Here is a 27406-nt window from a genome sequence, read left to right as displayed (position 1 = left end):
TGGGGGCAGGGGGAGGAAGAGGAGGAGAGGGCTTGGTGTGACCCCAGAGAGAATAGGGGGTATGTCCCAGTCTTGCCACGGGAAAGGAAGCATGGCTTGGCCCTATCCCGGGCCCACTGGTAGAAGGGTCATGGCCTGACTCGGAGCAGGCATGTGGGGCTTGAGGTTTGGAAATCTGGCACGAGGAAGGGTGGCCACATTAATGGCCACTGCTTCCTTGCTGCCAAATTTCCTGACCTGTGGGGGGCCCCACAGGCCAGATCCAATGGCTCCATGAGCCACATTTCACTTGCAAGGCCAAGGTTGGTCACCCTGCTTTTACATAATGTAAATGGCAACTCTCGTCAGGCCCTGCCCTGCTGCCAGGCCCCAGTTAGAAGGGTTGGGTTCAGATGTAGGGGTTTAACACCGAACATATTAAAAAAGTAAGAGAGTTCGGTTGTCAGTAGAAAGTGTGCAATAAAAAGAATTCTTGGGTTGATAACCTGATCGACTTCAGCAATGGTTTTACACTGCACTGTATAATTTATAATGTGCTTCAATTAGTTGGACAGATTATATGATTATTCAAAAAAAGAATTAGAACAACCCCCCAGTAGTTGTCTTTAGCATTTAAACAGAAAGTTATCAACTTTTAGTAAGACTGACTTATAGAGTTATCAACCACTAACAGGGGATTCACCACTAGCCATTATCAGAAGACATCCAGTTATATTATGAAAATTCTCTAACTAGTACAAACATCAATAGAAATGATTATCTAGGAATATCCTTTTCCTTGAAAAGGGACAGAAGGGTCAAAACACAGAAACTATAATACTTTTATTTATAAAAAGGACACACGGACTAATAAAGATGTAAAAAACATAACTACAATATGAAGGCTGACAGATCCTCTTTCATAAGAACTGTATTTATAACCTGAAAGAAAACTTTCAAGAGCCACCATAATCAGCATCTCTTTAGAAGTACAGCTTTGAAACAAGTAAATGAATGCTATTGGCTGCTCAAAAATACTTGGTCCACTACTTGTATGCTTCTCTGGCTAATAGTCATGTGTACATAACTGTCAAAAAATGAAAATATGAAATGTATAAAGATGTTCTTATCTCAGGTTTAATAAACTAAATGTTGGAATTGGAGTAATCAAGAAGACAAATGTTACACAACACAGTAGGAATCAGAACTCATGGTAGAGGCGATATATTTTATTAGACCAACTAGATGTTTGCAAAAAAAAAAAAAAAAAAAAAAAAAAAAAAAAAATTCTTTATTTGCAAGCTTTCAGGCACATGCACAGGAGAAAAGATTGTAAAAGTTCTCTTAGGCAGAAATGAAAGTTCGTATTTCATAGGAAAGTTGAAGGTGTAATAAAATCTTCTGTTTGGAACAGTTTATTTTATGCAGAAGGGTCCCTGGTGCCCAAAAGCTTACAAATAAAGAATTTATTTTGCAAAAATCTAGTTTAGTCTAATAAGAGATATCACCTCTACCACAATTTCTGATTCCTTTTGCCTCTAGACCAATATGGCTACAACCTGGATCCCACACAACACTGTAAACATTGTTTATTGCATTAAGTTCCATACTTGTAGACTCTGGCTGCAATAAGTTTTCTAAAGAAATTCTAGCTTTGCTGCTAGCTACTCATATACTTTAAGTTTTTACTATATCAGTTCAAATGTAGGCATTATAGTGAAAATGCATACCAGAAAGTAAGCTGTACTATATAGGATAAACTAATTATGAAATGGACTCACTCTTCTTGCATATATAAGATTAGGTTGTAAATCCTTGTGACATTCAAAAGGAAGTTATCAAAATATTTGGGTGTAGACTGTAAAAGAATGCCATCTGCTTGGCAAAACATTTAGTTATTGGGAAAGATGGTGTGGTAAACAAGACAAACAGAAAGTTAACCAAATGAAAGACAAAGATGTTTTACATGTTTATATGGTAGCTTTTACTTTCCGAGAATTAAAATTATGAAATAAGTATTCTTGTTGTTTGTTTTTTTTTGTTTGTTTGTTTTTCAAACAGGCCCATTCAAAGACTGTCAACAAGCCAAAGAAGCTGGGTATTCCAACAGTGGAATTTATATGATCAAACCTGAAAACAGCAATGAGCCAATGCAGTTATGGTGTGAGAACAGCCTGGACCCTGGAGGCTGGGCAGTTATTCAGAAAAGGACAGATGGATCTTTCAATTTCTTCAGGAATTGGGACAGTTACAAGGTAAATTTTATTATTCAGAAAACATGGAGCTTCATTTTGGTGGGAAAATGACTGAGAATATCATTCATGGCTAGCCACTTTAACAAAGTTTATCTCTTTAAGTTTAAAGGTAAATCAACTTATAATTTCAAAATACAGACAAGTATTTTATGTATAACATGTAGGGTGTCCACCTGTGGGGTACACAACAAGCTCTTTTGAACAATGAATTTTTTTTGCCATGTATATTCCAACAGTCTAATTAAAAAACATGATTTCTGTTAACAATTACAACATGCTTAACTGTACGCACTTACATAGTCGAATTCACTTGAGTGGGATTATTCATTTAAGTGGAGTTTAGTATGTACAAACATTTTTAGGATCAGGGCCTTCGTTTTTAAGTACAACTTACCTTGAATTTAAAGTAAGCCACTCCTAGCTTTCTAATAAGGTTTGAACTTTGTTCTAGGCAGTAGGGTCAGGGAAAAGAACTTTACCTTTGTACATGCTTCCCTGACCCAGCCATACAGTGCATACAAATTATTAGTCTAATTACTGACTACATTTTCATAGGAAATGCATCCCATTCTGGACCCAATTGAGAATGGGGCTACTTACATGCTTAAAGATAGGTATGTCTGTAAGTATCTTGCTAAATTGGGGCCTTTATGGATAATTTGGATTGCACTGGGTATATTATTTGCCATTTCTCAAGCAGTGCACAGCTGTAGTAGAAATACAGCTTGGTCAGGAAACGCAAAGTTTAGTCTTTTCATAATAAACAGGGCTTTCATGAGTCGCCCACATTGCATGTATAGAGCTTATTTGAACCTGCACTTGTGTCTACTGTCTGAGGCAACAAGTGAGCTACTGTAAAGATTACATTTACCAACTCAACTAGTAACCCGTAATACAACATATGCAAAGAAAGTGCATGTAAGTTATGAGAACTTTAAGAACTTTTTCATTTCTAGGTATTTGACTATTAAAACTGAATTCTCATGATAAAATAACTGATAATGTTTGCATTATCTCCTCCTTTATTGTTTTTTTTTCTTTCAAAACAAACTTTTTTTCCTTTAACTTTTTGAAGGCAAACTGGCCTTCAAGCTAGCTTTACTTAAAGGGTTTCTTGGGTAAGAAAAAAAAATGTTATTCTACCAATCACCACATAATTTTAAAGATATAATTTATTGGGAACAGAAGGCAAAGGCTGCCAAATGTTACCTATCAGGTATGCATCATATTAGTTGTCTGACCCAAACCTGAATAGGTCTTTTCTAGATTCATTAGGATTGAAGTCAGAGGTGAACAGGTAGAACATCTAGTTAAGTTATTTAAAGAAATAGCAACCTACCTGCACACTAGGTGCAGAGTTTATGCATCATAAGTATTGGGATTGCTCATAACTATCTTTTGCAACTCTGAATGTACTCACATTTTCTTAAAAGGGCACTTTTTGTGCTGCCAGAAAATATTTTTAAAGGTATCAGGGGAATCTCAGACACCAGGGCTCAGTTTCTTCTTCCTCATGCTACTAGCAGTTCTACCAGTAATCATTAAGTAAATAAAATACTAAATTAAGTCAAGTAAGAGTGGCAGAATCTGCCCTATGCAGATTAAAAAGAAAGGGTTAAGAAGTTCAAATGTCTAACACCTTTTAGTGGTTGAAAACAAATTTTACTGAAATATGCTACTGTTGCTGATAAATATCTTCATTAAAACAGATTAGGAAAGCTAAACTACTTAACCTCACATTCTGGTTTTCTTTGTATAGAAAGGATTTGGCAATGTTGATGGAGAGTACTGGCTGGGACTAGAAAATATCTACATGCTTACCAATCAGGACAATTACAGGTTGTTGATTGAACTAGAAGACTGGAGCAATAAGAAAGTTTATGCAGAATACAGCAGTTTTCGCCTGGAGCCTGAAAGTGAATTTTATAGGTTACGTCTGGGAACTTACCAAGGAAATGCCGGGGACTCCATGATATGGCACAATGGAAAACAATTTACAACACTAGACAGAGACAGAGATATGTACACAGGTAAGGAAACTAGTGTTACCCAGGAAAAAGCTGGCTGGTACAACAGATACCACCTTCAACATATACAAGGGTTTTAAGAAAAAAAAAATACAATATTTAAATTATGATAAAATGATTAATATTAGTATTGGTTCTTCAAAGTAAGCAATCAGCATACACAGGTAGTCCAATTGACAGGGCCTATTTTGAGCCTGCTGCATGATTCAGGACTTAGTTATTTTAAATTTGGTGACCTTTGATAAGAGTTAAGTCTAAGAAGGTTTGCACATACTCCATTCCAAATAAGGCTTTTGCCTATATTATTCTTAGAAGTCACACCACTCTTATGGGAGGTAAACTCGTAGAGCACTAGCTCTCAGCCTTCAGACTAGACCCAGACATATATTCTCCAACCTTTGCCAATAATTGCAGTGTTAAGTCCCAATCCTGCTAAGTTTTAAGCATACAGGTAACTCTAATTACATTAAAGTCTCACTGGCTGCATCTACATGAGATGCTAACTATGCAGTTATTACTGCTCAATCCCAAGTACAAAATGACTGTGCAGTATTTGGCATTAGTATGCAGTAGCATCCTTGCATGACTTCCTGATAATGCAGACTGCACAGTAGCCTGTTCTTACTGCACAGTAGTACTGTATCACTGTTTGTGCCCTGCAATATCACTGCGCAGTAGTAACTGACCCTGCGCACTAAGCATTTCATGCAGACGCGGCCACTGATGGGACTATTCATAGCATTATAAAATTAAGTGCATAAGTAACTTTGCAGGATCCAGGGTTTTGTGTATTACTTGTAACTAAATAAGAATACAATTCTGAGACAAAAAATGATTTATTTTGACAACAAGTCCAATAATACTAATCCAAATTAAACAGCAAGTAAAAAACAAAATGAACTGCAGAAAAAGAAACAATCCTTGCTTTGTTGACACTTATTATGCAATTTTGGACCTCAGGCCAGGTCACATTGGTAAAACCAATGACTTAAGCCAGGGGTCAATAACCTATGGCCCTGCAGGCTGGATCTAGTCCATGGAGCCACACAATTGGTAGCATTCAGAGGTGGAGTCTCTCCCTGCACTGCATTGCAGTCCAGTGCCTAAAGTCTGATAAAGAGGGAGCTCTGCCCACAACAGGCTGCAGCTGGGCACTCAAGACTTTGGCTGAGAGGGGTACTTTCATTGCAACATACTACAGCTGGGTAGCAGGGAGAAGCAGTGACAGTGGCTGGATCCTAATGTCCACAGTGGGTCATTCTGCCCCCCCCCCCCGCTCACCAGAAAAACATGGCCAGCTTCTCACTAAAACAGTTATTTGCCATTATTAGTTGTTGAGAAGATAATATGCCACTTCCTTAAATAAAAATCAGCCTCACGGCAAATTAACAAAAGTAAAATATAAGTCATGTTGCTCCTACTTAGGTAGTTCCATACAGCAGAAATTCTTAAATTCAGTTCACGGAACACAGCTGATTAGTCAAATAGTGTGGCTAAGGACACATTATTACTAACATTATGTTCCCTTATAAACAACTCCTTGTAGGGGAAAGCAAGTTAAAAGGATTGTAAATGGAATAAGTGATCTATGAGAATGCAAACTGGGAGGCAAAGTGGTTTGCAAAATAAGCTCTATTACCAGCTAGGCACAGTATGAATAAGTTTGAAAACCCCTCATCTATCAATTCCCTTAAGTGCTTCAGTTTCACTTATTTTATTTTCTCCCAACAGGAAACTGTGCCCATTTCCACAAAGGAGGCTGGTGGTACAATGCCTGTGCACATTCTAACCTTAATGGAGTGTGGTATAGAGGAGGCCATTACAGAAGCAAGTATCAGGATGGGATTTTTTGGGCTGAATATCGAGGAGGTTCATACTCCTTGAAAGCAGTTCAAATGATGATCAGACCAATTGACTGAGTGGGGAGAAGTTAAAGCTCTATCATGCTCAAGTGATCAAATAGAAAAAAAACCGAAAAAACTTTTCAGTGCCTGGATTCCAGAAAAAGTTACATTTAGACCCTTATTTTGCACAATTTAGCTCTGCAAGATGCGGAGCTACAAGTATATTTTGTTTGGGTTTTTTGCTCTTGTCTTCTTAAAAACTTTCTTACTGTGAGACAGCATTTGTTACCTATACGAGCTTGTAATAACATACAAAACATGCAGGAATTCCACCTGCAATAAATATTTATCTTTGTCCAAGTCCAAAACACATGTAGTCATTAAAGCTACTAAAAAAAGATTTTCCAGTTGAAATACAAGCTATGAGCTTCTTCAGATACGTTCAACCATTTATATTTAATGTGTGAAATGATTTAGTTTAAATATGAAAATTATTCCATTTCAGTTATTTAACAATTTATTTAAAATCTTTATTATAGGACTACTACTTATAAAAAAACTGATTTCACATTATTATTATTTTGATATTTACATATGCAAATGAACTTGCATCCTAAAAAAAGACAAAAATGAGGCACACACTAGATTTGTCTGAAGAAATATATTTTGCACCAGTTATTTCAATATGGAGTTGCAAATTAAGCATAAAATAAATGTCAACGGCATAGAAAACTCCTTCTAGAACGTGTGCATCCTGCCCCTCAGCACACTTACATAACAATGTTCCCTGCATGATAAATGAGAAAAAAGTAAGAATGAAGTTATAATAAAACATATACTTTTAAGAAGGTGCAAAAATGAATTCCTTAGTGCTCATATCTTCCACTTGCTTTGGTATTCAACACATCTGGCAGACAGACAGTGCTATGGTACGTACTACTCCACTAAACATGAAACACTTTCCTAATAGCTTGAACTCAAACATAAGAGCAAAAGCGGTATAAATAAAAAAGGGCAAATTAGAGCATGATACACAGAGGATCTCAACATCCCTCTAATTGCAACCTCATCTCATTTCCCAAAGAGACGTCAACATTATTTTGGTAATTTTTTTTTTATTTATTTATTTTACTTTTATTCATTTCTGATTTGAACAAAATCCTGCAGTTTATATTATGCCAATATGTATCAATTTGTTTCTAAACTCTGTATAGATACCCTCCATGGGATGTTTATGTTTTTCTAGATAGGCAAAGGAAGCTGATATGCAGCTGTAAACCAACCTTCAAAGCAAAACTTAAATATTTTTTTGTTGTTGTTTTATTTAGTTTCTTTTGTGGTTTGTTTTTTATGGTAAACCTAAGCTGACACTCCAGTTGACTAAGTGGGTGAAAAAGATAAGGACATTTAACTACTTCACTTACATATGTATCTAATGAATACCAAAAAAAGAATGTAATCCAAAAGGTAGGATTTTCTTGGTTTCACGGTCTCAAGTAGATTTTGTTAACAGTTCAAAGAACAGTTCCATGGAAGAAGTATTTACAGTTTGTTCAACAAAATTGTTTAAAATCCAATTCTTAACTTCTACAATGCAGCTAATATACATTATAAAGCTGCAAATGAGGTGACTTTTAAACTCTAACATTTTACTCTATAAAATTTTCAGTCACATGAACTTCTCAAATCTTCCATTCTCCCCCCTTCGTAGCTGGCAAATACCTTGGTTATAAAGCTAAAAAAGCACTTTCAAACTAAAGCTTAAGACTATTTCTTAATGGATTTTAGGAGTTCCATCTCAACATGCACAAAATATATTTTTTCGTGTCCCTGAAAGAACAGATCCATCTCAGTATATGCCTGGGCACCTTTTCTGTAACCAACTTGTAAGGCTGTGAGGTGAAGACTAAACTGCATTATTTCTAGGTTTGGCAAGATTCAGGGGGTTTTTTTTCCCCCACTAATCAGTAAGCATGGATAAAATGTTGATCTCACCTCACACAGTCTGGTGAAAAAAATACTTCCATGGTTAATAATCAAATTTATAGAAAGGGGGCTTAAGAAAAATGATAGCTGATGGAGTGTGAGACAGGGAGCAGTCCCTGCAGAACCATGCTGACTGTAGCTTGGACTGCAACTCCCAGAAACCTCAGGGGACTAGGAACAAAGGAAGAGGAAGTGACAAAGTGGACAAAGGAGCTACAGGCAAGTGGAGCTAAAAGGGAGGGCAGCTCTGCTGCTCAGCCAGCGCAGTCCTACAGTTGTTACATTTGTTGAGGCAGGTGGTTAAAATTCACAATCCTGAAAATTTAAATAGATAAAAATTGAAATAAATGCTTAAAATGAATATCAATATTATCTATCAAAATAATTAAGAAATAAAAGTTGAATTGTGCCAAGCCTAATTATTGAAAGATACCCACGAGTTGACAGTAGGTCTAGCTGACTGACTTCAAAGTCTTAAGGGGTAAGACTTATCTTAAGCAATATCAGCAATCAAAATTCATATTTCTTAACCATTTAAACAAAAAATGCAACTTTAAGAGTCTTCCAGGATCCTTTAAGACAGACACATTTGCCACAAGCTAACAAATTCACTGAGTCCATGAGCTTTGTTAACATAATCATAACATTTAATTCTTAGCTACTTTAGATGCCAAGATCCTGATCTAAAGCCTTATTACTTTTCAATCAAGCTGGAGGGGAAAGCAGAGAGCCTGTTGACAGAAGATAGGATGCATGCATAGAAGGCAACAGAAAGTGAACTAATTTATTCTAAGGAAGGAGATGGATAACTGCCTTGACCTGAAACTACATAAGAAAAATAATGGGCGAAATGGAGAATACCTTATGGACAAAGGACAGCCTGTGGCCTAGAAGAATAAGCACTGCATTGGGAGTTGCACCAATCACTTAAAAGTGATTAAAATGAGTTCCAAGTTTCAACTACACGTATGTAATCTGTAAGAGGCTACTTAACCAGAAGACTTGTCATGTCCGAGTCTGCTGACAGACTTGAAAACAAACAAACAAAACCAAACCACACTTTACTGGAAGAGGCAGTGCGATAGTTTACCCGGCTCCACAGCATCTGTGTAGCTAAGGAGCTTCAGTGGGGCTTTTAGGCACTTTATCTAATGGCTGATTCAATGAGCCATTAGATAAAAGTACCCTATCTATACAGATGTTGGGTGAGCTGGGTTAAACCAACACAATGCCTCTTCTGGGCACATGCTGGGCTCAGCACGGGGACACACCACATTTCAAGAGACATTTTGGGATGTTTTGTTTTATACTTGTAAGCAGCCTGAATGATCAACCATCCCTTAAGATGGTAGTTTAAATTTCAAAATCTGCGCACAAGAAACCGTCTAAATTCAACTTCTGAAGAATCTTAAATTGATGCCCAATATTATAAGATAGGTGCCCTGGAAATCACTAAATTATATTAAAGATATACACAAACAAAACACAGACATTTTATCTAAAAGCAATTACTATTAAAATAGAAATTGACTGCCAGATAGCAAGACACGCACTTACAGGCTGCATAAATAGAGAGCATAAAACTTTTGTGAATTCATGCTGACTTTATCAGATTCTGTAAAAGGACAAGTGTAGAGCAAGATATGAAACAAATGATTTGAATACAAAAGGTAGGGAAGGAAGAGAGGGAGGAAGGGAAAGAAGATAGAGCTGGGAGATGCAAACAAGTGATGAACCCATATAAGCAAGAGCCACAACAGCTAATCCAGGTAATAGGATAAGGATCTGTAATCCATGTTTAACCCATACTTAACACAATCCAGTCCATGGATGATATTTTGTTTCACAATTTCCCATTCAAAGTGTTTTTTAAAATTTTGCTGCCTGTAAAGAACAATTATCTCACCTGCCAAAACGAACTTCTATTATGTCTTCCCCACTCCCTTCCTCCACCTGGAAGTATTTCAAGTGATTGTTAGAAAAAGTGATAAGCATGCATTACACATGTATAACAAATAAGGGCGGAACAAACATTAGGTAACTGCAATAGTATAAGATATGCACGGAGTGCTGAGAGCTCCAGGTCAGTTGCTATGTACAATACTGTAGTGGAAGGCAAGCAAAAAGCTGTTTTTCTAAATTAAAATGTCAATAAGTCTGGAGGCTTTATTACTGTATTGAAATAAAATAAGATAATGTCCCCTAACCACCCCCCTTCCAATAAGCATAGGAAATAAGACTCTTGTCTTACATTCACATATAGGGAAACCTCTTAATTAAACACACTATCATTAAACTGCCACCAAGAGCAGGATCTGCTCAATAATTAAAACCAGCTATGAAGTTGACTGAATACAGCCCATACTTGAGCATACTTGTAAAACATATGGTCCACATTGGGCAAACACACTTATAGGAAACTTCCACAAGGGTAGTAGTGCAACCTATCTGAATAAAATATATGGGAGTACCCATTAAGTGCAGACCTCCACAGAAACGACTCTCTTTCAAGTCATGGTGAGCCACTACACTGCATACATTTCGACTGTCTTCAGTCCTGGGCAGCACCTTTCTTTCCCATTTCCAATTATTCTTGTTTCTTCATCAGCCTTTAATGTCTGGCAAACATCATCAAACACCTATGTAGATGAGAAGCTCTCTCTCTCCCCCTCAGCTCACTGCATGTGGCTGCTGTGGCCCTGCCCTCCATGGAGTAGAACCAGACCAAGCAGCCTCAAACTTCATCTCTATGTGAATTTTTGGAAAGTCCCAGGACTTGTGAGAAAACACACATGGTCCCAGCTGAGTGGGGAGATAATTAGCACATGGATCCTTGGAGGGAGGGTGGGGAGAGAGGGTGGAATCTGGAGTATACTCACTGAGTACTGCTGCATGGTGGGATCACCATGGCTTGAAACACTGTTGACTCTGCTAGAGCACAACCCAATGAACTGTGTGATAAAATATCAACCTTTTCACTTCGGATTAATATTATACTATGTATAAGTAGGTACAAAAAGTGCTACTCAAAAGTGTGTTTATGGAGTAGCTTAGCTGAAACTTGAAGCAGTTTGCAAAAAAAAAGGTAAAAATGCAGTAGCAAGAAGGCCAGCTGACCCCCCCCGCTACCCTTTTCCCTGGTGCCATAGTGGAAAGGGGACAAATGTAAAAGAGACCCCTCTGATACTTAGATTCTATACCTGGAAAATTAAACTAAAAACTTATAAATTTTCCATAAATAAAATCTAATTATTGGGGGGGGGGGGGGTCTTAAAAATTCAGGGTCATCTTAGATTCAAGTAAATAAAGTAAGAAAGCATGGCTCTAAAATACTTTAACCAAGTACTCAATGCTAGTTTTTCTAAACATAGTATTTTTATTTATGTTATGTTTAATATAAAGCGTTAGGCAAACTAAAAGGAAACATTATGCATAAATGACACTGGATGTATTTAATGAAGTTTTCTGAACAATTTAAGTTTATAAGATGATGCCACAAGGTAAAGCAACTACTTTAATGTTACATCATGGTCACAAATATTGAAGGTTGCCATGTATTTGCATAAAAATCAAAGTTAAGCTGGTTAAAACATTGATTTTACATTTATTCTAAAACCAGGAAAAATGAAGCTTTGCAAGTACTGATCTTTGAGCAAGCATCCCCCATCAGCCAAGTAGTTCATTTAAACATTGCAAAAGACCCTAAGTGTCCAATTTACAAAATTATAATTTTCCCTTTATTTTCAGTCATAATTTTGAGGGAAATGGTAATGAATCCAAAGCAGGAATCAGTCCTACTCTGAGACAGAAGTTTGATATCTGTCTTCCAAAATAAACTCCTTAGAATGTACATTTCTCTTGCTAACCTAAAAAAATATTTCCTGTTCACCTCTACTTAAGAAACTATCATGAATAAAAGTTTCTAGAAAGTGTGTAGTAAACAGAGGTTCAATCAGCAATTATAAACAGAGACAAACTTTACAGAAAATCCCACACATCTCATTGATTTGAATTGAATCAAATTTTTCTTTAACTACCATCTCTTATAAAGCCATGTAGTAGGCAACTTTTCTGTCACAAGAGTGACCATCTTAACTAATTCTTCCAAGCAAGGCATATTTATATATAAACAAATGCTATCAATGGCTGAATTACTGAAAAAGTGGTTTCTACTGGAATTAACATGCAGATACAAAAGCTGTTTTTGATCCTGGGGTTTTAGGTACTATATGTGCATTAAAAACAAATTAAGACATTGCTGAAGAAATCAAATTATTACAAAATACTCATTCTATTCAAGTCTATTTATTGTTAATCTAATATGTATTTGATCTAAACATATTAAGGCCCCAAAACAGTGTGAAAAGTTTAATTATCATTTATGAGGAATGTTATTAATTGCTCGGTATAAAGGTTACAACAGAAGAATGGCGAAGAGTACGAGTACTCCAGTATTATTTTATGGAGTAACATGTGTCTATTCACTGACAAAGCAGCAGCTAGCTAACTAAAAGTGGAAAAAAGAAGACTATAAAACTTTGACATTGCTTTTTGCAAGAGAGGGATATTTCTGGTTTTCATAAAAAACTTTCCATAGACTTGATTTAGCTATACATATAACCATTTAAAAACCTGCTGAACGCTCCAGCTTCTTTTACAGTAGCACTGCTAAACAGCACAGATATATTTAGAAGTCGAACAGTATCCCATGAACATATCCTTAGAGCATCACTAATGACAATTATAACACTTCCTGCCTATATATTCCCTTCTCTCTGTCCAAATAGCAATTATTTCTGTACAAAAAGCTACTCTTTGCTACAAAACAACTACTTTTCCAAAAAATAACATCCAAGACAAACATATTTTATATAAATACCTACTTAAGACAAATGACATCTAAAAAAGAACAGATTTTTTTAAATGAAATTTACTGAAACCACCTATTTAAGTCTTTAAATTTATTCTAATTAAGTTTAGCATCACAGATAGCTGAAGCTGTCTCTACCCCCAAACTTACAAATTATAGTATAGCACTGTTATTTATGCTCATTAAAAAAAAAGTACAAAGTCTACATTAAAAATGTATCATATAATACAAATTAAATATTCTGAAAAGGAGAAAATTTATTAAAATGTTTGCAAGTCTATTAGTTTATAAGCAGATTTGGTAATCTCATAATTGTAATAATGAAATGCCTTCTATTAGAATGCCCCATTTTCATTTGTTTATAAAACTTTTCAGAACTAAAAAAGATGGGCTGATTTTTTTCAACTGTCAACTAACTGCAAAAAGCTAATTTTGGGAAAAAATTAAGCCAAGAGATTGTCCTCTGAGAAGGAAGCACGAGAAAAATGCATGTTTTAGCCATATTAAGAAACTTTTCTTTAAGACATGATAGTCACTTCTATCCCTAATTCCCATTTTTGGATTAGGGACTTGAAACATGCTTTTCAGTTCCTGTAAAATATGCCCAGATCTGGCCCAGTTATATGCCTTGGGGAGGGATCTGTGTTTCACGCGTGCTGAGGAAAGTAGATAGGCAAAACCTGGAAGATCCCATCTACACTCACTGTGCTCTAGTCCAGGCTCCAAGAGCCAAGAAACTTCCCTGCGAGTGCTGCCCACGCCTGCTCACGGGAGAGCACTGGAATGGAAAGGAAAGACAAGAGCATGGGATATGTAATTTCTCAACTGGGCACAGGAAGAGTAGAAGGAAGCTGCCCAATTCAAATGCAGAGAGCAGCAAGGGTCAGGATCAGGTTGAAGGAATGAATGGTGGGAGCAGATTGAGATAAGAAGGCTATAACAGGAAGGAGAAGGTCCAGTCAGAATGGACTGGGTAAGTCAGTGCGAGGTTTCAACATATGAAGCGCTAGATGATATTAAGTACCCTGAAAAAATGTCCTAAAAGATCCAGGCATCTTACGTTTGGCACCTATTACTGAATACTTTTAGCTGAATTACTGCCTTCATTTTCCATTCATAATTTGGGCATAATACCCCCAATTCCAAGAGAAATTCAATAGTTTGTTTTTGTGGAAAACTCCAACCATAGAGAAGAGCACCACAGAAAAGCCGATGAGGAAATAAGTTTGGCCTTTAAATCAGGATTTGAATAGTCTGTTGTAAACAAGAAATAGGGAATCACATAAAATAAAGAGAAAACAAAAATAAAGAGAAAACAAAATATTTACTAGCTATTATTACATGAACAACCACAATTCTAGCATTTTTCAATTTTTGAATATTTTACTGAGCCATCTTAATGTTCTTATAACCTAGAACTCTGCATAAAATATAGTCCCCAGAAGATTTGTATAGCCACAAAAAAAAAAAACCCTGTTCCCATGGAGGGGTAGATAGTCAGCTGACTTGGACCATCTTCTCAATTAACTGATTCCAATTTTTGCATAACTGAAGATATTTTTCAGCACATTTTCTTTCCCAGGAGTTATATCCTTAGTAGCATAAACTGTATGGTCTTCCCGTTATACAAGTGGATGATGACAAGAATTATACGTGGAAAGATGCATATTTGTAATGTTCTATTCCACTTTGCAGCACACTGCTCTATTTTTCTCCTACAGAAATAATGCCACCACAGTGCCAAATCCCCAATACAACCTCTTAAGTTTGTTCTGAAATTTCTGACATGAACAAATGAGTAGTCTTAACGATTTTCAGATTTAGAGCACTCTCTCATCATTCACAGCAATATTTTTCCTTAGTATTTGCCAAAGAAGGGCTCTTCAGACAAATGTTTATAACCTTTCTTCAAGGTTTCCTCCTAACAATTTAGCACAGCTGATCTCAGCTTCAGTGAAACACACATAGAAGACCATTTCAAGGGGTTGTGCATTTAAAGCCAAGAAAACATCTTATTTTTATTAATATGACCACTTGTTTTACTGTGACATCTGGCAGCACACTGGTAATTAAGGTTTTTTCAGAATTTCCATTATATACCACATTTTTGAGAGGGATGATATTCTGCTTCAGAAAAAAAGAATTAACATATAGCAAAATCTTTTTTATCTGGCACCCTTGGGGAATGGGGTGGGGGGGTGCCAGATAACCAAATATGCCGGTTACCTGAGAGGCCCAAACAGGTGTCTTTGCCTGTTCGGGCCACCGCCTCTCCCGTTATGTCTGGTGCACTGCCGCCACTCCTGCCGCGTCAGTGTGCCACGTACTAACATTACACTTTTACTGGTATAAGTGATCAGAAACTGATCTACACCCATAACAGAGCAGAAGTTTGTCACAAAGAACCAGTCTATACTTGCAACAGAAAAAAAGTATGTCACACAGACCAGTTTAAAAATGGCAGAGCCCAGTTTAAGATTTGCACTAATGTGTTCTCTCTTCCTAGGGGTAAGCAACCTAAAGCCTTGAGATGGCATGCAACCCACCAAGTTTAATCCAACCCATGAAGCTGGGACATCAGTCATGGCTGGGTTACAAGTACTAGGTAGCTAGGTTACAGGCAAAACCCCGTCTTTGGATTGAGCTCCATCAATTCAGGGTGCTGCTCCCAAAAGGTTGCTAACTAGAGCTGCACAAAGCTTCGGTCCCCGATTCGATTCAGCGGAGATTGAGACCGATTCAATGGCTGAATCTCTGAATCCGAATTGAATCAGGAGACCCTTTAATTTCTCTGAATTGAATTGGAACCCCCCACTGACTGTGACAAGCCCTACGTGAGACACTCAATAAAGGGGCAGTGAAGTAGAAGGAAAATAGAAATGTTTTTGTCTTTGATTTTTGGCAGAGTTTTATTCCTGAGCAGCAAGGATACTGACTGCTACAAAATAGAAGATAAGTGAGATCTGATGGGTAAAATTCATAGGTAAAAGAAATCTGAGATATAATGAACATTTAAGATGATTAAGTTACAGGGAGAGAAATCAGGTCTCGCCTATTTGTCTCACGTGACAAAGAATGTCTTGCATTTAAAAGCTTGTGTAACTTTATCCCAACTACACAGTTGGTACAGCAAAAGATATCACCCTAAGAAATCCTTGCCTCACACATTATCTCTAGACCAGGGGTGGGAAAAATACGGCCCGCAGGCTGGTCCATTCTATCCGGCCCGTGGGGCCCCTTAAAAAAAAGTGTAGAAAATTAATATTTCTCTGCCCTTGGTTCTTGTCAAAACTGACAGGAACCAAGGGCAGTAGGACCCAGGGGAAGCCCGGTGGGCTCCAAAAACAGAGGGGCCCACCTGGCCCCGTCCCCCAGCCAGAAGCCCCAGCTGCTGTTTCTGGGCTGGGAGCACGTGGCTGCCCTGGCAGCGTGGGAAGCTCAGGTAAGTGGTGGGGAGACCCCGGGCAGGGAAGGAGTACAGAAAGGGGGGGGGGGGAAAAAAGAGGCCCATCCCCCACCCACACCCGGTGCCCAGCACTGCAACTGCTCATAGCCCACTGTGGGGCTGCCTGTGCCCACTCTGGAAAGCCCCATGTAGGCTGCGAGCGCCTGCAGCGTGGGGCACCAGCTGTGGGGTGCAGGAGGGGCTGCTTGCCCCTCGCACTCAGCTTTTTCCCAGGCTCCTCCCCCGTGCAGAGAAAGGCGGGCCCTCACCCACCGCATGGCTGGTGCCCCACGCTGCAGCCCCCATGAGGCTGCCTGTGCCTGCTCCAGACAGCTCTGTGTGGGCTGTGAATGCCTGCAGCAGGGAGCACCGGCCGTGGGACGGGCCACTTTTCCCCATGGTCAGCACCAACTTCTTCCCTGCTGGTGAGCAGGGGGGTCGGGGCTGAGCACTGACCCCTGCCTGCACCACGGGGCTGGGGGGCACTGGGTGTGAGCAGGCAGGGAGCCAGCAGGAACACAGGGCCCACACCAGTGTCCCAGGGCCAGTGACAGCGGGACCCAGAGCAGGGTGGCAGGAGCGCGGGGTCCTAGCTGGCAGGGGCTCTATGGAGCTGGGCCAGCTCCCCCCTCTCAGCTGGTGCAGCCCAGCCCGGCTCCACAGACCCTTGCCGGCCTGTGACCCGCTCTGGGCCGCACCGGTGCTGACCCTGGGACATTGGTCCCAAGATGGTGACCAGGGGGTGGGGCACCTGTCAAGGAGCCCTCAACAGCTTGCCATATGGCCCTCAACAGCCTGCCAAAACTGGGTAAGCAGCCCTCTGCCCAAAATAATTGCCCGCCCCTGCTCTAGACCATCACAGCTACGTTACTCTTACACTACCATAAATTATGGAAACAAACAGTCATATTTTTCTCTTCAGAACGCCTGAAGATGTAGTTAAACCTGTCCGCTGCTGGTAAGACAAATAAAATAGTGGAAACTGAGTGGCCAGGCATTCCCTGCCACCTACTGTGACATTTACGAAAACTTCAACACAAAGAAGAGCCTCCAGAGTCTGGGGTTACGGAGAAGCTAAAATAATCCAGCAATGTTAAACAGAAAAATTATTACATTTAGAGTGAAGTGAAATTAAAATCCAGTATACTACAGCAGGCCACTGGAGATTATTCCAACTACAGACATACAAACAGCTGAGATGTGTAACACAAATCATTAAGTGAAACTCTGCTAACCTTGGACTGAGCTGGAAGAGGGAAGCAGTTGGACAAACACTTTTGTTAAACACTGATGTTTTTATATGATCAAGGAAACCAAAAATATGAGCAATATATTAAAAGTAAATTATAATAATCTTGCTCAATTCGCCTCGATTCAGCAAGTAATTCCAAAAAGCTGATGAAAATGCTCTATTTTGTCAAGACATAAGAAATAATATGCAATGAAAATAAATGAACTGGTCAAGTTTTCTTAAAACATAGGAAGGTAATTCAATTATTCAAGTTAACTCTGCACATCAGCTATTTTATTTATCTTTAATAGCAATGACCTAATTATCCTGGTCACTTCAATATAATTCAAGTGTCAATTCATACAGTATAAATCAGGTTTCACAGCAGTTAAAATAAATAGTCTATAATTAATACTTATCTGTCAAGTTAGTGATTTACTGCTTTTCATTATATCTATGCACAGTCAAATGTTTAGTTCTTCAAAAGTATTGCCAGGCATAACAGTCTAACTACTCCACCATCAGCCAATCATTATATCTACACAACATAAGGAAAAACCATCTCCAAGAAAAATGATACTCCATGTAAAATCTTAAAGCACTTGTATACACACACACACACACACACACTTATTTATATAAATATAAAAATGAATGAGAAATATTTTTCTTGCTGTATACAAAACATTTATAGCCAACTAGATTTATATTTGTATTCTCATATACTGCTTAAAATAGGTTTCTCTTTTTTCTAGTTGCTTGTGTAAGTATTTTCTTGTTAATACCACCCATAAAATTGTTCAGCTTACCTAAATAAGGAATACAAGGAGTCATCTTCAAGCTGCTGATATAATCTCTAAGTCTCTTATAATTATCCTCTTTACTCATAACATACTCCAGCTTTTCAAAGGTAGCTTTGTCTTTTCGACTCAATAACTAAAAAAAGAGAAAATTAGAAGGACTGTAGTTAGAAATTTACAACTGAGATGACTATTGAAGTTAAAATATGGATTCAATGCTCTGTGGTAAAGAATACATTGTCTTCATCTACAGAATAAATTTTGAGCTTTTACAAGAAAAAATAGCTAGGACATGAATTAAAATTAGCATTTAAATGGGTCCCTTAAAAATTTAGGACGGTCAGATCATTTTTATGATAAAGGACCAAAAAAAAAAAAAGTAATACAGAATTCTTCATATTTCCACAGTTAAAAATCACTGAAATCTAATGCACTGATTACATTTGAATTTGATTTACCATTAGTAATTTTTTCCCCCCTTTTACAAATAAAAAGTTATCTTGCAGCAGGTAATAGCCAGGGATACAGGTTTTCTGTTTCGCATGGGAAAACAGGGAAAAATGTGGATTTTCCCTTTTAACCAAGAAACATGCAGAATTTCATTTTAATGGAGAAACAAATGGACTTTCCCCTTTTGCAAGGAGCTCTTTGCAGGCTGGCAGAGTTACAGCCTGCATGGGCTGGAGGGAGCAGGAGGAAGGTGGTCAGGCAAGGGGCCACCATGCGCATGTGTTCACTCACACATGCACATGGTTGCCAGGCAGCTTGGAGAGCAGTTCCCCACAGGTAAGGGGCCAGAATGCATAGCTACAGGGCCCCAGCAGGGAGCAGGATGGGGACATGGACAGCTCGCCTGGGGTGTGGGGGGCCTGACTTCCCGTCACTGTGCACATGCCCCCCAGATCAGTACACAGGACAGGGGTGGGGTGCCCACTGCAGGCTTCGGCTCCCTGCCCTGCCCTGCTATCCTCCCCCCAGGGCCTCCTCAGCCCAACGGGCAAGACTCAGTGCAGCAGGGCAAAGCAGGGCCAGGCAAGGTGTCTCTTTGTGACTAAGCCCCGTGCTGCCGTGGCAAGGTTCCTTCTGCCTGCCTGGTAGTAGCGGAAGTAGTGGTGCAGAGTTGTGCCCCTCACTGCTGCCAGGCAGCCTGGGGGTGCCTTGCCATGGTGGCATGGGGCTTGCAATGGCAGCAACGAGCCTCCCTGCCTGGCCCTACTCTGCTCTGTGCCAGGTCCCACGCATTGGGCTACAGAGGTCCGGGGGGTGGGGGGTGGGGTGGCAGCAGGGTGGGGAGTCCAAGCTCACAGCAGGCAGTCTGCACCCCCCACCAATGGGTTCCGTTCCGGCTGCACCACTCATGGGGGACCGGGAGCCAGGCTCCGCATTCTGCTCTGCTGCAGCCACCTCCTGCAGGCAGCAGCCAGGGCTTGGGCACTGCTGCAGGGAGCAGGGGGCTATAGACCCAGATCCCTGACCCCAAAGCCCTGGCAGCTAGGGGCCCCCCTTCAACAGGGCTGGGGGAGGAGTGAGGTTGTGGCTTGGGAGTGAAGGGCCTAGACCTGCATCCTGGTAAGCAAAGGGGGCAAGACAAGTTCTGGTTTTCCATGATAAAACCCCCACAACCAAATACCAAAATTTGTAAGTACTTAGAATTTATTTTATTGTAATGATGACTGAGGCACTGGTAAACTTCCTAATTGCTTTAAAACTGTAAATATATCAATAAGACATTGTGTTCAATGGACACTTATAAATAGTTGCATTTCATTCTAAAGTCTGTGATTAAAATCAGAGAATTTGTGATTTTTTAAACAGAGAAAATCTGAATCCCTGGTAATAACCAATTTTCTACTATAGACAATTTCCATAGAGAACCAGAATGGTTGCTAACTGCTATTCTTTTCAACAGAAGTGAACCTAAAAGGTGTTTAATGAAAAACAAACAAATGCCTCCTTTAAAACCACCATCTCCTCCCATTGTTCCCAAAGCAAGCTGGGCTGCCTCCAGGGAAGATCGATGCCCTCCTGAAAGAAGTCTGTAATAAATCTGTATTTCATAATCATGCCTGTTTGGTTAACTTAGATGCTTTTATGATTTCCTTAATCTTAAAGATTATTTTCCAATGAAGGGAACAGGAGAACTAAGGCTGATAAAAAAAAGTTTAAAACATTATTTAAAAAAAATCTGTTTGCCTCATGCAAATACACCGATATTCAGATGCTTAAACAGAATTTCCCCTTGGAAAAGGAAGGTGTAATAGAGACTTGATCAGTCTTCTCCACAGAAAAATATTTCTGTTCGAGCACTACTTGGTATATATTATTCAGACAGCAAAAAAAGCAGTTTTACTGGCTCCATTCATATTAAAAGATCATTAGTTTTGAACACAAAACTTAAATCATTAATCTGTCTTTTAGTCCAAGTCCATCCTCCCTGCTCCCTCCTGGGCTCTTAACTAAAGCTGAGCTCTTTGTGTAGGGAATAAATTACAAAATTAGAAAATGCTGTACTTGAGGTAACTAACAGAACTGCCATTGAGTAGCCACATTAAAGTTTTTATTTCATTTTAGGGCCAAGATTTAAGGAAGTGTAGAAAAATGTTTGGATTGTACATTTTGGCAGGAGACAAGGTGTTCTAGCAGCTCAACCACAGTTTCAGCTATATATAAAGATGTACAGTAGCTAGTTATTAAAATAAGTGGAATTAAGGGAAACTCTAGTTGTGTAGGTACATATCCTCAAGATTTTACATGCAAATTCCCTCCTTTTCAAATCAAAATCTACCTGTGTGGTCATGACTGCGATGGAACTCATCTATGTATTTTGGCAAACATGTCATTTTTATTTGTTTTACTTCTTTTTACTCTTGTCTACCTTTCTACCTACTAACCATCACAAGGATGACCAACACTCCAATGCAATTCTACATCATCAGTTTTCTTCTTTAAAGAGAGACCTGTCTTCCAAAAAACTGTTTTCTCTGAAGATCCAGGACAGAGCTTGAATTAACATTGGTGTTTTGCATCTCTTGTGACACATTGCCAGGTTAGAGCTCCTACAGATTTCCAGGGATAATATATGGAGCTGAAAACACATTCAAAATGCTGTTAGTTCTAGCTCCAACGTATAAGCAAGGAAGTCTAGCTTTTTTTTTTTCTCTAGTATTATATCACACCTCAAAGCTCAGGATATTACATTTAAATTTTAAGTTAATTAAGCAGTAGATACTCTAATAAGACAATCTAGGTAAATTTTTCATTCCATCATGCTTTGACATATGTTCTGTGTTTGGGAGGCATTTTATAACTCCATTGGAATGAAAGTAATAAAACACAAGTGCTTCCTTTTACAATACAAAAGAAATGCTGAAAGTTTTGATTGCAATGCAATAATTTGACAGTCAACTGTGCTTTCTTAAATATGGGTTAAGAAACAATACTGTTGAAATCTGATTCCTACATTCAAAGTCTTTGAGAGGTTCTCCAAAAGTGTTACCCTTTCAAGGGTTTCCTTATGCAGTTCCTTATGGAGGGGATGGTATGCATAGCAGGTTCCCTTTCTTTTGTTTAATGTAGGAGCAATCTGGTAGAGAATGCGACTAGAGCACAGGTAATGTTTAAGAAAAAGCACCCATTCAATGGTCCTTAGATTTTCTTTCCTCCTTTCCTTCCCTTCCAAATTGTTTTGTCCAAATGGACTCCCCCCCCCCCCCCCAAGTATCCAGAAAACAAGCAATAGTAGTATCTGTGGGTATAGACACATATTTGGAGTAGTTTCAAAAGAGGAATGTTTCAAAAGGCCAGCAGCTGTTACATTTTAATTGTTTCATGAAGACAAACATGAGCATGTAGCAAAGCTCAAATGCATAATTAGTGATTTTTGTGTCTTGGCAGAGACATAGAGGTACAAATGGGAGTGCTCTGTCAAGCATCTGAAGAGTGGAGGAGAACGGACACACACCCCACACACAAGCATCTTTCCTGATAGCAGCAGTTGCTGCTCGCTCCCTGTATGCTGCCTTGCTGGTGCAGGGTTCCCAGGTACTGCCATCCTGGCACCCCTGGCCATTACCCCTGACTCAGTTTATGCTACTGCTCCAAGTTTAACTGAATAAAAGAGTGGTAAAGTGAGAGTGGTTTTGCTACATTTGTATCATTCCTGGCTTGTCTGCCCCTGACAATTAGAATGTTAACAGCTGCTGGCCTTTTGAAACTGCTCTAAATACATATATATACCTTATGTGAGGGGCTGGCAACCTTTGCAACCCATAGGCCATGACCACCATGCTGGCTGAAGTGCCACCACCACTTTTCCAAGCCCCCCACCCCCATTCCAGGCTGGGGCATAAACACAACTTCCAGCCCAGGGGAAGTTGCGCCACGTCTGGACAGCTTGGAATTGAGCCCAGGCTGCTGCTGCTGCCGCCACCATTACTCCCTGGGCCTTCACTCCACAGCTGCACTACAGATACAACTTCCAGCTGGTAGGGAGCTGCTCCTAGGTTAGTGAACCAGAAGCTTCATCTACACTGCTGATGTTTCTCACCAGCCGCCACTGCAGTGCAGGCACAGCTGGAAGCTACCCAGCCCCAGCCCCAGCACCAGCCTGGTTGTGGGCATGGGTACAGACCAGATCTAGTGACTGCAAGCCAGATCTGGCCGATCGACTATCTGTCGTTGACCCTTCTGAATGTGATGGGAGACAACAACAGGCATAACTGTTTATAGAGTAGGAGTGGATGATTCAGAGCTTCACTTGAAAAAACTCTCATTCTTGCAGCTCCCTAATTGTTTCAGCTCTTCTATTCATTTCACTTTAGTTACGGTTTCCCTCTACCAAGAACAGTTTTATTAAGATGTTAAAAGGAAGAGTTGATGTTTAGAAGCTGACAATTGTTTGGTGGCTTTACCTTAATGAACCCAATATCTTTAAAATGGGTGGGTGCATGACCTATTTTGTCCTCCATAGCTTCACTCATGAAGGGGTGGCTGAAGTCACAAGATTTACAAAATGATCAAGTAAGGAAACAGAAAATGTTGTCCTCCTCAATTACAGATTATGTGGATCAAGCTGAACTGCATGGCATATTCCTTGGATGACAATACTGGTACATGCTCAGCTTCCCTTATTTGTAGGTGGCATTTCTTTGTCCTTTACGTACTGAGAACAAGGCTACACAAGCTTCAGGAGACGGATCTGTTGAGGCTTGCAGAATACATGAATGGGAGTTTCTAGACGACCTATTTTGCAAAAGCTCATGCAGATTGAGTGCAGGAAGTGGCTCCTTTATAAAGGCCTGAAATCTTAAAAAACACTTGCCCAAAGATAAAAGACATGCAATTCATCAGATTTTTCCAGTAATGGATTATTTTATATTTTAGTGGTTGGAATAGGGAGGGCTGTCTACATTTAGGATCTGGATTTCTCAGATAGATTCCAGAGATGCATGACTTTATCCTGTATAAACATGCTGATTGGTGAAACTGAAGGGAGGCAATTAAAAATAGACCAAGAGTGAAGATTTTCTCAAAGAACACTTCTGAATAGTAAGTGCATTTTAAAGTATTAAGACCTTTCAAAACAAGGTATATCAATGCAAAAAATAAGGAACTGTATGGTGTTTGTTGAGTTTGCCTAACTTGCCAATGGCAAAATTATACCTGGTTGAATACTGATGGTTAGGCTCACAGAATAATGTCAGCTAACAATGTTTACCTTTAATGCGTCTGTCTTGCTAGGATACAGTAACTCTTGTAGCATGCAAAGACTTCTAGCCACTAACATACTGGTCCCTGAAAATTTTTACCTCTTTTTACAAACTAATTAAAATTTGTATTACATACTGGAGTGTTTCATGTTCTGGGTGAACTCTGAAGTAATCAGGCTTGAAAATACTGTGTTTCATCTCTTATTATTTATATGGCTATGCAGACATACAATTTATGGTAGAATTAGGCTGAATATTTTTCTTAGTTCTGAACCTGCAACTAGGTCAGCACGTTGCCCAAAGTTGTGCCAATCACTGACATTAGTATGCAAACACCAGCTTATTACCATTTTAGTCAAGAGAGAGAGTGGGCAGGGTGGGAAAAAATAATTTCTCTTTCAAAATTAGCAAATGCACTGCTTAGAATAGTTAGCATATAGAATACAATGGACAAAAATTGGAAAAAAATTAAGCCCAGTTATCAGTGATAAAAATAAAAATATATACATCTTTATGGAATCTGACTCAAAAGTTTTTGAATATGTATTCTTTACAGATGAAAAATTCCAACAGTGTAAAACCCATAATGATTAAAATATGACCTCTTTGGCACTCAATTTTCCAGTAACTAATACAAAATAGCATTTGGCCAAATTAGAACCTCTGAACTTAACTGAATCTTCAGGGAACCTTTTTCAAAGGAAAAAATGTCTATGCCAAAATGGAAAAAAGCTCCAGAGGAAAATGTAGACTTAGAGGCACTAGAAATAATGTACAGAATACAAGTGAATTAAGTGCATCTGAAATAATCATTGGATCCTTGAAACAGACTACAGAAGGATATACTACAATCTTTATTTTTAAGAAGGAATTAAGAGTCACCTACTGTCCTACTTAGATTACTTACCGCCCACGTTTTAGTCAATCTGAAGATGGGGGCACTTTGTAATCCAGACACCACTGCCATAAGGGCATGCAGGTTATTCAGCTCGTATAATTTCTGAGGATGAAAATAAGAATAACTTGAAAAATACTTCAACTGCAATGAAGAAACACACACAAAAATTAAAAATACCCAAAAATAATATATACAGTGATGTTAATGCAATCTAGTCATTTGTTCTAAAAGTTGTAATTTGACTGTAGCAAACCAAAGTGCATCCACACTACATTATGGAAATTTCCTACTTCATCATTTTACATTCACACACTTCTGTCTGCCCAGATTAACCACTCAGAAGCCTAGGGAGATACAGCATTGTGCATTGTTCCGCTGTTCTGTTCTACGCTCTGATTTGTCATGCTAGCCATTCTGAGATAGATGTCAAACTACAGGAATTCTATGACTATCTAAATGATAAACTCCAATGATTCCTCTTATAGCATCTGTCAATTTTGTCTGCACTATTTTCTAAATGGTACAAGGCAGCATGGATGAGAAAGTGCTGTGCCATAGCCATGAAAGTAATATGAGAGGAAGATGCATATGCATTGAGTCATGCAAGCAGATGGATTTGGCTCTATAAGATCAGAACTGTTAATGGTACCTCAATATAGCTAACAGAGCAGAAAATGAAATCTAGCAGTTTTGTTCAGACAACTGTAACTGACTGATGGGAGAAGAGCCATCTTAGCCTTCACAGGCAATCATTAAACTAAGGAATCTCCAAAAAATGGTTGCTGTGGCGACAGAACCTCAGGACAAAAAAAAGCAATTGCTCTAGAAATCTGAACAGAAGTTATCCCATAGTTGCAGCAATGGAACTAGAGTTTCTATCAGCATGGGAAAGCATTTTACCTTCACAACATGGAGTTCCACTTCCTTCTCTTTCATTGCTGACAACCAGTAGCTAAACAGCTTAGTATGAGAATATCAACTGCTGGGGCTGTGGTCACAGATGTGCAATGCTATGAAGAGGGTTCTGCTATACAGTGCCAGCCTCCTAGGCTTTTTGAGGGCTTTAAAAGATGTTTTCAAGTTTCAAGGCCATTGATAAGACACACAAACTTATTTTTGGCCCCTTTAGAAGTAAAGATTCCTCCTCTAATTTTGGCAACCCAGATTACTTCATCTGTGAAGCTTTTTTACTGGAAGTGGGGAGAAGAGTACTTTAACTTTACTCCTAGGTACTAAAAAAATTCAGCAGAGTGCATTGTTTAGAGGCTGAAAGGGATTTGGGTGTTTCTAATCATTACATGCCTGATGTGATAAGTGTCTGATGGAGAATCAGAGAAAGCAGAAAGTGAAGACATTTTCTATATAATGGAGAAGGTGCCCCTATCATATACCCCAAGTAAAGGAAACAAGGAAGAGATGCACTAGGTTCCTACTTTATACACCAGGGGCAATTGTGCCTAATAATTGTTCTGTAATTAAGAAAGTGCTTTTTGGTTTCTTTAAGAACAAACAGCATAGAGTAGCAAATACCAAGTCATCTATGGATTGAACTATATCCAAATTAAGGTTTTTCAAACAAGTCGTTAGAAAATACATTTCATACAGATAAGATACTTGAATAAAAGTAAAAAAATTAAAAAACATAGTTTGAACTTAAAACAATAGAAGTGGGGCACAACTATACCATGGAGTGCTCATGAGCTCTGGCGGTAATTCACTCAAGGATTTCTCTTTCTCTGACTTTTGTGGAGTTTCATTTGATAGAAAGAACCCAAAATTATGTTTAAAGAAATGGCAGTCCCAACATATCTCTACATTTAACAGAACATTAGAATGCCAAGGTGTAGTTTTTGTCTCTTGAAATAAGAGATACTGTCATAGCTGTTTTGTTCTCTGCAATGATTACATTTTGTTCCTTTCCAAGGTTATGCATACCTTTCTTAAGAATCTAGCCTACATTTTAGATATTTTGAAAACATTCCATGAAACCTTCTCCACACAGATCTGTCTTTATGTTCCCTCAGTCATAACAAACTGAATAGTTAATGGACCACATCTTCTTTAGTCCATCTCCACCTTCTCCATTCCCAAGATCTGACAGATACTCTGAAGATAACTGCTTTCTTTGCAGTTAACGGATATTAAAGGGAGAAAAAAAAAATCAGGAAAAGTATAACTACTTATTGTTCTATCCCTTACAGTCTGTATTCCCACAATAATAAAACACTGATTTTCCTACAATTTGGAATGCTGTTTCTACCATCTCTGCCCAGTCTGTACTTTCCTAGGAAGATGGCAAGGGTTTTTTCCAAACAACTCATACTATATCCATCTTGTATTTTTTCTGGGAAGTATGTGAGAGT

At 38.8% G+C, this 27406-nt stretch overlaps 2 protein-coding genes across 8 annotated transcripts in view; one reads left to right on the top strand and one right to left on the bottom strand.

The window, feature by feature from the left end:
* Positions 1–7428, top strand: part of ANGPTL1 (angiopoietin like 1) — a 29388-nt gene extending 21960 nt beyond the window's left edge. The window contains exons 3-5 of the mRNA XM_006267259.4: positions 2041–2234; positions 3994–4264; positions 5993–7428. Of these exons, the coding sequence (XP_006267321.1) occupies positions 2041–2234; positions 3994–4264; positions 5993–6180 (653 nt within the window). The 3' untranslated portion in view covers positions 6181–7428. The remainder of the gene's footprint in view (positions 1–2040; positions 2235–3993; positions 4265–5992) is intronic.
* RALGPS2 (Ral GEF with PH domain and SH3 binding motif 2) overlaps positions 1–27406 on the bottom strand; it is a 232884-nt gene that overhangs the window by 96508 nt on the left and 108970 nt on the right. For all 7 annotated transcript variants that reach the window (XM_006267261.4, XM_019500255.2, XM_019500254.2 and 4 more), the window contains 2 exons: positions 25053–25145; positions 18447–18573 (listed from right to left, as the gene is read on the bottom strand). In XM_006267261.4, coding sequence (XP_006267323.1) covers positions 18447–18573; positions 25053–25145 — 220 coding nt within the window. The remainder of the gene's footprint in view (positions 1–18446; positions 18574–25052; positions 25146–27406) is intronic.

The sequence above is a fragment of the Alligator mississippiensis genome, chromosome 5 (genome assembly GCF_030867095.1).
Source record: "Alligator mississippiensis isolate rAllMis1 chromosome 5, rAllMis1, whole genome shotgun sequence".
NCBI lineage: Eukaryota > Metazoa > Chordata > Crocodylia > Alligatoridae > Alligator > Alligator mississippiensis.
This window is presented reverse-complemented; position numbering and strand designations above follow the sequence as displayed.